Source organism: Carassius carassius, chromosome 8, assembly GCF_963082965.1.
Source record: "Carassius carassius chromosome 8, fCarCar2.1, whole genome shotgun sequence".
Taxonomy (NCBI): domain Eukaryota; kingdom Metazoa; phylum Chordata; class Actinopteri; order Cypriniformes; family Cyprinidae; genus Carassius; species Carassius carassius.
Genome location: NC_081762.1, coordinates 15169483 through 15182733, shown reverse-complemented (window position 1 = coordinate 15182733; position 13251 = coordinate 15169483). Strand labels below are relative to the sequence as shown.

The 13251-nt window shown below is 35.0% G+C and overlaps 1 protein-coding gene across 6 annotated transcripts in view; it reads left to right on the top strand.

The window, feature by feature from the left end:
- Positions 1 to 13251, top strand: part of LOC132145402 (neurabin-1-like) — a 57756-nt gene that overhangs the window by 28309 nt on the left and 16196 nt on the right. For all 6 annotated transcript variants that reach the window (XM_059556416.1, XM_059556415.1, XM_059556418.1 and 3 more), the window contains exons 6-8: positions 3315 to 3450; positions 11118 to 11270; positions 11707 to 11760. In XM_059556416.1, the coding sequence (XP_059412399.1) occupies positions 3315 to 3450; positions 11118 to 11270; positions 11707 to 11760 (343 nt within the window). The remainder of the gene's footprint in view (positions 1 to 3314; positions 3451 to 11117; positions 11271 to 11706; positions 11761 to 13251) is intronic.

Below are 13251 nucleotides of genomic sequence, written 5' to 3'. Positions count from 1 at the left end.
TGGAGTTTTGCACCATGTAGAGAATTAGATTGTGTGAGTGTATGTGAGTGAGAGAGAGACAGGGTCACATCACAGTGGAGTCAGCTTTCTTAATCGTGGCTTATGTACTGCAAGTACATATGAGCTTCATCACTGTTTCTGTCACATCACTCTGTTTTTCTTTCAGGCTTGAACTTATGGTAAAACTAAGGACATTATTTACTGTCTTTACATTTATGTTGAAAGCTGAAGCTCGCGAATATGGAAAGTGTGTTACATTTCCGACGAGTGCTTGCGGTGTTCACAATTCACTGGGTCAGCTGGCCATTCTAACAAGACTTTGCTTGTTAGAAGGAGGTGCTTTGTAGAAAATGACATGTTTGAGAGAGGCGGGACATAGAGGACCTACAATCAGGGTTCCCATAGGGCCTGGAAAGTTTTAGAAAATAAACATACATTGATGCAGATCCTTGAAAATGCCTGAATTTGTTTTGTGCAAGAAGTTTTCTGGAAAAAAAAAATCACATTATTCCCTCTGGTTAACAATTCATGGCCTATGCATAGACGCTTGCTTGATTTACATTAGTTACACTCATTTATGTGTTACGTTAAGTGTTTCGCGCGTGAGGTAATTTGGTTGTATGTTGCCATGACGTTAGAGTGACCATATTTCCTCTTTTTCCCGGACATGTCCTCTTTTTGACCAAAAAAAAAAATCTGGTCAGGATTTCTGAATCGCCAAAAATGGTGGGAATTTGCCTTTGCTTTCTACAGTCACCAGTGCGTTTTTGTATTAGAGCACTGCAAGAACTTTTTCCGTAATCCAGTGTTCTGTCAATTTGTCCTACCCTTTCAGATTTTGTTACCTCCTATTAAAACAGTGGGTAGTATAATTCCACAACGAAAAATGCTACCTGTAAAGTTATGGTTTATTAACATCTACACGTACCACAACCCTAAACCTACCCTTACAGTAATGCAGACACATTAAATATTGTTGTTCAGCATGAGAAAAGGACGCAATATGTGCGCATGCGCAATTAACCCTGGTAGGAAAATCTGACGGGTACGATAAAATGTCAGGACACCGGCTCCCACTGAATTTCTGACCGTTATTGCCCACTCCCGTAATTTTTGTGTCCAATCCAGCCCGTTCCCTGCAAACATTCTAATATAGCATAATTTTTGCACATCAGGGAGCCGCTATCAACATGCAGAGTATTTAAATCTCTTTTGTATCAGCCATCTCTTTGTCCTCAACCTGTGAACTGTCAAATCTGACTCCTGCAGCTCGTGTTGAATGCAGGGTTGCCAAGTCCACTTTTTTTTCTCACTATGGCTACTTTTAAACTGTTAATGGGTTGATTTTCCCTGTGGGTTAAAGATTTGAAATGTTGTTTAATTACATTTGACTAAAATGCTTGTATTGAAACTTTTTGCATTCCGCCTTTGTTAAAACTTTTAAAACTGCCTATGTTAGCTAGATGTTAAGTTTTGTGAAGGAGGGCCTCTGGTAGGAAGCTTTTTAGCTGTGTTTATGATCAATATGCGTAACAGTGACTGTAAAATATGTATTTTAGGTATTGAAATGACATTTTTAGTTTTGATATTTGGGATATGGTCAATGCAACACTTTGGGCACTACTTTAACCACCAACCAACCACACCCCAGTCCCCCGCCCCGCCCACACCCACTTTTCTCTTTTTGGAAAACTAAAATATGGTCACCCTACATGGCGTTCATGTGTGCCCAAAACTGCTAGGATGGTATTTGCTGAATTAAATTGCTTTGCTTGTTAAGATAATGTAAACCCATGAGGCAAGAAAAACTTAAAAGCATATTTATATATCTTAAAACTTCTGGTTACATGAGCCTAAGGTCTTTTCTACAGAGCCCCGCACATGACATGCAAGAAAAAATAAATAAATTGTGTGCACGATTTACTAATTAGTTCCCTCAATGTACTAAAACGTGCACACGATTGCTATTGCATTCCCTCGTTTTACTATTGCGTTCACTCAATTTATAAATTGTGCGCACGATTTATTAATTCGTTCCCTCGATTTTAGCAAATCGAGCGAACGCAATAGTAAATCGAGCGAACGCAATAGTAATCGTGTTAGCGACGATTTAGCCTTATATTTTTTCCTGCATGTCATGGCTCTGTACTTTTCAGTAAAATCCATGCAAAACTTAATATCAGATCATTTTAGAATATAATATAGGATGTACGGAATATTCATCAGTTTTATGCAAAACAGAAATACAACAAATAGAATATCAGATCTCTGTCATATGAAGAAGCTTTTTTTGCATAGTTGTGTTTGACAAATTAAAACTGTAACAATGTATCTTACAAGATAACACGATGAAACCTTGCTCTCACTTGAAATGTGTCCCCACATTAAGTCCTTGAATTTGAGGGAATTGGACCTGGAAAGTCCTTGAAAGGTCCTTGAATTTGGAGTTAATCAAGGTGTGGGAACCCTGTACAATAATGAAAAATAATTTGTTTTTTGAACATTAAAGCGTCAACCTATTCTGTTACACCAGATACACAAAATAATGATCTTTAAAATAGCATCATATGACCCCTTTTAGTGCATCCATCCATCCATCATATAAATGTAATATGTATAGACAACTAGATGTAAGTCATTTGTAAGCTGATGTCTTAAGGAGAAAATCTGTTCAGTTTTTCCTCTTAGTCAGTTGTTAGTGCTCAAATATTAGGTTCACTGCACCACTTGATTGGTCTTTAAGAACATCACCCAGTACAGTATTATTACTCAGTATTGTAAGGCAGGTCATTTACATTCAGAGATTACTGATTGATATTTAACCAATTGCCATTCTGTTTGGTGCCACTAATAGTGCAGAAATGACAAACTTGACCTTTAATGATAAACTTTCGGCAGTCATTTTTCCCCTGACATTCTCAAGTAGAATTGTTGACATTTTTAAACAGTTGTGTTCACTTTGTCACAGTCATTTATCACACTGACCTCTCAAGAATGACCTCCTGTCATGGTCATTGATTTATAGGGTGCAAAAGATACAATCCGTCAATGAAGTAAGAACAAAAATGCTTGTTGAAGCCAGACACTGCAAGAAACGAGCTTCACATATTTCACTTCATTGAGACAGAAAATAAGGTTTTTATACTGAATGACATGCAATTTCACATTCCAAATTTTTATACCCACCTCATTTATGTAAAAATCTACTTTGTCTCCATTTGAAAATCAATAGCCATGACCCTTTCTAGCTTCTTCCAAACTGCATTTGTTCACAAAGCACCATCCCCCCATTGGTATTTGGTGTGTCTTTGCAGGTTTGTGATTGGCCGAGAGCGTCCGGGACAGCAGAGCGAGGTGGCACAACTCATCAGTCAGACACTGGAGCAGGAGAGACGTCAGAGAGAGATGATGGAGCAACAGTACGTCCAGTATGATGCTGATGATGACGAGGTGAGCACAGAACAGGTCTCACATCAGAGCTTGTGTGAGCATGTCAGCGACTGTCTGAACAGAGTAATCAACCGTCACAAGCCAGTTGGAGCAGGTTCAAATCTATTATCCATGATTCGTCCATGCTACAAGCCTCAACCTGTTACAATTTGTCACATCAAAGTGCAGCAGGATGAAACAGTTCTGCTAGTCAAAATCTAGCTATAACCTGTTCAGTCATATTAAAAATAATGGTAAGACTTTAGTATAGGGACCAATTCTCACTAATAACTTGTTATTAGCCTGCCTACTATTAACATATTAGCTATTTATTAGTTCTTATAAAGCACATATTCTAAATTACCATATTCTATATCCCTAATCCTACCAAATATACCAAAACTTAACAACAACCTTTTAAACTATTAATAAGCAGCAAATTAGGAGGTTACTGAGTCATAGGTAATGGTTTTGGACCTTAAAATAAAGTGTGACCAAAATAATATTATGAACTGTAGGCTTGCATAGTTCTGGTTTATCAACATATCTGTTGTATAATTTCTTCTCACAGTGTCCTACATTTGACCATATTTTTCTAAATATAGCATAATAAGGATAGTTCCTCTAGTGCCACAAAAACACTTGTTGCTCCATCTATTTAAGTCTTCCTGTTGAAAGGAAAAATCTTAAAGGTGCTCTAAGCGATGCCGGGAGTCGTAACTTCTTTTTGACGTTCAAATTGTTGTCAAACAAAACGGAGGCTAGCTAGACCCTCCCTCTTCCTCATCCGTGCTCTAACCCCCCAAATCTTTCTTGTCGGTTATTGGCTGGAACAGTTTGTTATGTTTTGTGGTGCGGGTGAGCCCAGTTTGTTTTTCTTGTTATTTGTGGAGCCTGTGGTGTCTAGAGAGACCCCGTTTTTTTACAGTGTGTTCAGGGGACAAGCAGCTAGCGGATAGTGAGGAGATGTTTGCTGGATGTGACAAAAAATGTTTTGGCCTAAAAAATGTGTGACATCACTTAGAGCACCTTTAAATATAAAATATAAATAATATATAAATCTCAAAATCTAAAATCTCAGTTGATTCCCCTTGACAAGGTTTTCAAACAGCAAAGTACGACTATTTATTTATCATATTTATTTAAGCATTTCCTTGCTGTATATTATTATTAGTGTGTGTGTTTGTGTGTTAGTACAGTATATATATATATATATATATATATATATAGATATAGATATAGATATATATATAAAGAATACATACAATAATAATTAATGTATAACAAAATATGTTGCTGTTTCCTTCAGCTTTTAACATGGAATCCATGTTTAATCAAGTTTATTTTTATTATTATTATTATGATCATTATTAAATGTTCATCTCTTCTTCTCAGAGTAAAATTTTTTTCATTTAGAATTTAATAATTTTCTTTGACTTTAGTTCAACAAAAATACAATTTTAAAGTATAAAATTTATTATATGCCTGTTATTTTTTTCGCACACTAATCAGTCTTACTACATAATAATATATAGTTGGCATGATATTTCTACTGTGTTACAATTTCAGTTTCAGCACTGTTACAAAGTGTGTTAAGGCTGTTGAGAGCTTCTCATGGAAAGACACCCACAGTGGCAACTTTCTACTCCATGGAGAGTTGATGGGGTTTGTTATATTACTAGTGACTGAGCAGTTATTGCTCAGTTCTCATTAGTAGAGCGGGGGGCAGCCTGGCTTTCCAAACAAGAGGGCCACAAGTCTGTTATCACATGTGTGACTGTGCTGCGATCTGTTTTTTTTAAAGGATTTAGAGCGGTGCATTACCATAATTAATGCTGGACTGTCACAGTGGTGGGATTCTATATGAAAGCTCTGATGACTGACTGAAGAATGCGTTGAATTAATTGCCCACTACAAATCAGAGATAATTACCTCAGTAGACCAGGCAATTTCTACCTTGTGATTTGGAGGACACGGACAATTTAGCATTACAGTCTCGTGTGCAGCGCAGAATGATGCAAGACTCACCCGTACAAATGCAAGAGTGAATTTTTAATGCCTCATTATTTGTCAGTGAGAATCTAAATGAACATTTTGACTGGATGTGTGTGTTGATTTCAGAATGCATCAAAATTATTATATTATTATATTATAATTTATATTTATTATTATATTTATCCCATTATTATATTTAGCTGATGTCATTCTAATGTACCTGGCCCTCATGGATTTATTTGTTCCTCCTCTGTGGTAATATCTGGATATTGTGCAGCGGCTGGCTCGTGTGCAGACTGCGCTCTTGAAATGGCTGTGCGATCAGCACTGTTTTATAATTCTGGCACAGGCGGCTTCTCCCAGCAGACAGGCTGCCCGTAAGGAATTGTAATGAATGTAGCAGTCCCTGCTAAAAGATTAGCATGTTTGCGTGTGGGTGGATGGGTGTTTTTTCGTGCGAATGTGCCGTGTGTGTGCTTGAGTGTCAGCACATATGAATGTCTGTTTAAATGTGTCATATCAGTGTCATTCGAGAGAGGCCTTACAAAATGAAAGTTTAGGGGCTGATGTGTTCACTGAGGCAAAATGTTGTGAACCAGCCTGAAATCTTGCTGTACTGTGGATTAGCAGCTGCCAAAACCATTCACAAGCGGCCTGCCAACAGTAAATGGCCTTAAAACAGCAGGGTCCTGGAGGATGTCCTGGTTATAAGGACATTCAAGAAAGGTTCGGAAAGGTGGCGAAGGAATGGACATTCAGTTGCATCAGCCACACTTATAAATATTTGAATTTCTAAGCATTATGTTATATCAAACTAAATAATGATAGACTGTTTTGAAACCTAATTTTTTTTTAGCCATTTTTACATTATTGCTGACAAAATTGCATTTTTACATTAGTTAGTCTGTTTTACCAATTGTGTTAATAATGTAACATTTTGGTAAATGTAATTTTTGAAAATTAAAAAAAAATAATATAAATTTTCTCACTGGATAATATTGTCTGAAAATTATCCCAATATCAACCACTAATTTATGATATGTGTGTGTATATATATATATATATATGCATTTATTTGATAAAAATACAGAAAAAACAGTAATATTGTGAAATATTATTACAACTTAAAATAATAGTTTTCTATTTGAATATACTTAAAAAAATAATTTATTCCTGTGATGCAAAGCTGAATTTTCAGCATCATTACTCCAGCCTTCAGTGTCACATGTAACATCCAGTCTATCACATGATCATTTAGAAATAATTTTAATATTCTGATATATTATGAGTGCTGGAAACTGTTCTGCTGTCTGATATATTTGATGAATAAAAGGTTAAAAAGAACTGCATTTATATAAAAAAAAAAATCTAATAATATATATTCTAGTAATATATTTTCTTTACTATCACTTTTTATCAATTTAACACATCCTTGCTGAATAAAAGTATTGATTTTATTTTAAAAAAAGAAAAAAAAATTACTGACCCCAAATTACTGACCAGTAGTGTATATTGTTATTACAAAATATTTATATTTTAAAAACATAGCTTCTTTTTTTTTTTTTTTTTACTTTTTATTCATCAAAGTATCCTAAAAAAGTATCACATGTTCTGAAAAAATATTAAGCAGCAGAACTGTATCCAACTTTGATAATGAATCATCATATTAGAATGATTTCTAAAGGATCATTTGATAATGATCCTAAAAATTCAGCTTTGCATCACAGAAATAAATGATCAAGTATAATAAATTTAAAAATTAAATTAATAATATATCACAATATTACATTTTTTTCTGTATTTTTGATCAAGTAAATGCAGGCTTGATGAGCAGAAGAAACGTCTTTCAAAAACATTAAAAATAGTAATGTTTCCAAACTTTTGGTCTGTGCTGTATATATACTGCCGTTCAATAGTTTGGGATCAGTATTATTTATGTTTTTTAATGGAGTCTCTTGTGCTCATCAAGGCTGTATTTAAAACTGTAATATTGTCAGATATTATTTCCCTTTTCATCCATTTAAAACATCCTTGCTGAATAAAAGTATTAATTACTTTCAAAAAAAAAAAAAAAAAGATAAAAAATTTACTGACTCCAAACTTTTGAACGGTAGTCTATATTGTAACACAAGATGTCCAGTTTGAATAAATGCTGTTTATATATATATATATATATATATATATATATATATATATATATATATATACAACCCGAATTCCGGAAAAGTTGGGACGTTTTTTACATTTTAATAAAATGAAAACTAAAAGACTTTCAAATCACATGAGCCAATATTTTATTCACAATAGAACATAGATAACATAGCAAGTGTTTAAACTGAGAAAGTTTAAAATTTTATGCACAAAATGAGCTCATTTCAATTTTGATTTCTGCTACAGGTCTCAAAATAGTTGGGACGGGGCATGTTTACCATGGTGTAGCATCTCCTTTTCTTTTCAAAACAGTTTGAAGACGTCTGGGCATTGAGGCTATGAGTTGCTGGAGTTTTGCTGTTGGAATTTGGTCCCATTCTTGCCTTATATAGATTTCCAGCTGCTGAAGAGTTCGTGGTCGTCTTTGACGTATTTTTCGTTTAATGATGCGCCAAATGTTCTCTATAGGTGAAAGATCTGGACTGCAGGCAGGCCAGGTTAGCACCCGGACTCTTCTACGACGAAGCCATGCTGTTGTTATAGCTGCAGTATGTGGTTTTGCATTGTCCTGCTGAAATAAACAAGGCCTTCCCTGAAATAGACGTTGTTTGGAGGGAAGCATATGTTGCTCTAAAACCTTTATATACCTTTCAGCATTCACAGAGCCTTCCAAAACATGCAAGCTGCCCATACCGTATGCACTTATGCACCCCCATACCATCAGAGATGCTGGCTTTTGAACTGAACGCTGATAACATGCTGGAAGGTCTCCCTCCTCTTTAGCCCGGAGGACACGGTGTCCGTGATTTCTAACAAGAATGTCAAATTTGGACTTGTCTGACCATAAAACACTATTCCACTTTGAAATAGTCCATTTTAAATGAGCCTTGGCCCACAGGACACGACGGCGCTTCTGGACCATGTTCACATATGGCTTCCTTTTTGCATGATAGAGCTTTAGTTGGCATCTGCTGATGGCACGGCGGATTGTGTTTAACCAACAGTGGTTTCTGAAAGTATTCCTGTGCCCATTTAGTAATGTCATTGACACAATCATGCCGATGAGTGATGCAGTGTCGTCTGAGAGCCCGAAGACCACGGGCATCCAATAAAGGTCTCCGGCCTTGTCCCTTACGCACAGAGATTTCTCCAGTTTCTCTGAATCTTTTGATGATGTTATGCACTGTAGATGATGAGATTTGCAAAGCCTTTGCAATTTGACGTTGAGGAACATTGTTTTTAAAGTTTTCCACAATTTTTTTACGCAGTCTTTCACAGATTGGAGAGCCTCTGCCCATCTTTACATCTGAGAGACTCTGCTTCTCTAAGACAAAGCTTTTATAGCTAATCATGTTACAGACCTGATATCAATTAACTTAATTAATCACTAGATGTTCTCCCAGCTGAATTTTTTCAAAACTGCTTGCTTTTTTAGCCATTTGTTGCCCCCGTGCCAACTTTTTTGAGACCTGTAGCAGGCATTAAATTTTAAATGAGCTAATTAAGTGGATAAAAGTGTAAAATTTCTCAGTTTAAACATTTGCTACGTTATCTATGTTCTATTGTGAATAAAATATTGGCTCATGTGATTTGAAATTCCTTTAGTTTTCATTTTATTAAAGTTTAAAAAATGTCCCAACTTTTCCGGAATTCGGGTTGTGTGTATATATATATATATATATATATAAATATATAGATATATAGATAGATAGATAGATAGATAGATAGATAGATAGATAGATAGATTGATAGATTGATAGATATATTCATAAAACAATCCTGAATAAAGTATCACAGGTTCCTAAAAACATGAAGCAGCACAACTGTTTCCCACTTTGATAATTATTCAGCACATTAGAATGATTTCTGAAGGATCATGTGACACTGAAGACTGGAGTAATGATTTTGAAAATTCAGCTTTGCATCACAGGATTAAATTAGATTTTAAAGAATATTAAAATAGAAACTTATTTTAAATTGCAGTATTATTTGACAAAATAACATATTTAGCCATCTTTTTTACTATATTAAACATATAGCAATATTCATGACACAAAATTGCTTAATTCCAATATTTTTACATTTAGTTACTTTACAATTACTGTTCACATAAAGTTAATCTGTAAAAGCATATAACAGTTAAATCTTTAGAAAATCTCAAAAATGTATATCCATTTTCTTACTGTACAATGAAATGTTCCCAAATTCACAAGTAGCATTTGCATTTTACTATAATATGCAAAATAGTAAATAAAACTTATTTTGTTATCTGATACAATGACCTTAATACATTTTTAGTGTGGCTCTCTGTACTCTCTGTGCCTCTATATATGACCTTCTTGCAATTAGTTTCCTCAACCACCAGCGTGTTAAAAGGATGGTGACACATATACTAATTGAATGTGACACTCCAAAATTAGCTAATTTGCCCCTTGAGAGTATCTGAGCGGGAATATCATGTTGATGATATGGAGTTTGTGTGCTGCGCACAGTGTCATCTCATTTAACATGTGTGAGGGGATGTGAGAGAGAGAAGATATACAAATGAGACACAATTGAGACCACTCAGGTTAAAGTAGTACAGTAGGACAGGGTTATATATGGCTTCCTGCCAGGCAGAATAATTTGATCTGGAAAGAAGGCCTCCCAGGGAACAGCCCTGCCCTGCAACCAGATACAAGCCCCAGCCAAGCAGAACCAACCTGTCTGTGTGTGTCTGCACATCCATCCACCTTAAATAACTTTGGCAGATCCACACGCAAGCAGGAGAAATATATGCTGCATGATTCGCTTTTATTTAGAAAAGATAACAGACCAAAACCATTCAAAAGTTTGGGATCAGTATGATTGATGAAAATTTGTTATATATATATTATAATTTTTTTTTTGCCTTCAATATTACTGATCCCAAACTGAACAAAATTATGAGGCAAATGGTGGTCACACCAGATACTGACTGGTTTTACAGTAAAAAACCCCAATACAGTAAAATTGCACATTTTGGAGTGACCTTTTATTGTGGCCAGCCTAAGACAGACCTGTGTAATAATCATGCTGTCTAATCAGCATCTTGATATGCCACACCTGTGAGGTGAATGGATTATCTCGGCAAATTGTCGAACAGTATTGTATTTTATACATAAACAACACCATATTAAGAAACGGACTCAATATTTCAATTTTATGCAAGCATTGCCTTTGAATAACTGAGATTGCTACATGATTGTTACGGTGTTCTTTGGGTTATTAGGTCATTGTTAACTAGCTCAAGTCAAAAGACTTGTGGTCGTAAGATTTTGCTGAGCTGTACAAATCGAAATAAAGCTCAAATTTTAAATTGGCTAAGCATACCAGTTAATATAAAAGCTTACAATCAGGTTTTTAGGATATGAAATTATCTATTATCTGTATTGTTCTTAAGAAAATACAGCATCCTGTACACCCAATGTTAAGTTGTTAAGCCTATTAAAGATAGAAACCCTTCACCTTGTTTTATACAGTAAATGCAGTGTGGATGTTTATTTCCATGTGCCCATGCCCAGACAGGGGAGTATGCCACTGATGAGGAGGAGGAGGCAGGCCAGACGGGAACAGACAGAGATGTGGCCATTGAGGTTTTCGATTTACCTGAAAACGAGGACATCATCTCGCCATCAGAACTGGATGCCACCAAACTTTATCAGAAGTTTCGAGAGGTAAACCAAGATTGCATGCATTTTTTTTAATGGATCAATGAAAGGAAGTACTTAGCCTTTAGAAAACCTGAAAATGTCTTAATATGATAATAATAGTTTATATTTTGAACTTTATAATCATCAAATAATTGTTTCACAAAATATTAAGCAACTGTTTTCAACATTACTAATAATGTTTCTTGAGAAACAAATCATCAACATATTGGAATCATTTGTAAGTTAAGACTGCTAAATATTACACTCACTCACTCATTCCTCAGTTGTCTATTTCCTGCTTGCTCTCTGCTGTTCTTTCTCTTGAGTCTGGAGAGAGAGAGAGAGAGAGAGAGTTGTCACGCAGAGAGAGCCCCTCTGGTCAGTTTCCTTTGAGAGGAGGACTGTCCTTGAACATCTACTCATCTTTCTTCTACTCTCTCTCATCCCTTTGCGTCTACAGCTGCAGATTAAACACACTGTCACTGAAGCTGAGATCCAGAAACTCAAGAACAAGGTAAGAGGCTACTGTATCTGCTAACATTTTTAATCTCATAGAAAGCTACAAATTGGATGTTTTTCCCCCAACTGGAATCTGCAGTATGTTGAAGAAAAAGAACAACTGTGTGGTTTTATTGCAAATTTCCTATATACTTCAATTTTAGTTTGTTGTCATTTATAAAGTAGGCAAGAGGAAAGAGCACCAACATGACCTCAGAATGGCAGCAAAACACTTTTTTTTACTATTATACACAGTTATAATATTAATTCATATTTTTAATTAGTTTTATATTTATGTTGTCTTTTTTCATAAGCTTTGAGAGGTGAACGAGCGGTCATGTGATGTGTCTCAGAATTAGTGCGAGAAAGATGCGAAAATGGATGCTGAGTAGGTGTAACGGAGGCTTGCGTGATTACGTTTTGGTCGCACCAGCAACTAAAGCAAAGTCTGAGGTGTGAAAAAGTTTTGACCATGTTTATAATGAGAATAATACGTGAATAATGACGCACCATCAGTGAGCGCAGGAACACGCTGAAGACATCTACAGTGGATTCAATCATTTTCCTCCACAAAAACATGTAGGCTTAGCCTAATCTCTGTGAGTAAAGGTTTTTCAAATGATAACTAAATATTAGGGCTGTGAATCTTTGGCAAGGCAGCGATTCGATTCGATTACGATTCATAGGTTTTCGATTCGATTCAAGAATGATTTTTGCAAATTTAGAACGATTCAATTCGATTCGATTCACAATTAAATTCGATTCGATTCGATTATAACGATTCGATTCTGCATTCTTTAAGTGCATTCACGGGATTATTTAAATGCTTCTACTAAATTCTTTAAATTCTTAGTCAGGGGGCAAATTACAGTAGCATTTATGGTTAGATAACCATAGGTTAGAAAAAAAAAATAACTTTTGTCCATTGTTAAATGCTAGTTTAATGATGCAACATGGCATACGTAAAAAGGTATGTAAGCCAAGTTTTTAAAAAAGAGCTTAAAGAGTATTATGTATAAGCTAACATTTTGTCACACCAGGGGCGTAGCCATAATTTCAGAAGTGACAGAAATGTCAAATACAATCATTTTATGTATGTAGCCTATATAATAATAATAATTATTATTATTATTATTATTTTTTTTTTTTACAATGAATTATCTTCTTTTTAATTACTTTTAATTAGCTGTAATAAATCAAATACACTGCTGGACAATAATCAATCATTTGTAATCAATATTTTTTTCCTAATGGCAATTTTATGATTGTTTTATATACTAGGCTACATTTAATTAGCAATTATTTAAATTTTCTGCACAGAATAAGGTAGAAAATATACTTTATAGTTTCTGTACTGTAATAAATGTCAATTAGCGCTGCATCATTCATAAATTGTTTGTGTTTTTTTTAGTTTCATCAGTTCATTCTGCTTTTATTCAGTTTAGCTGCAGATAAAGGCTGGCACGTCTATGAGAGTGAGATCACTTTTCTTTTTGTGTGTGAAAAC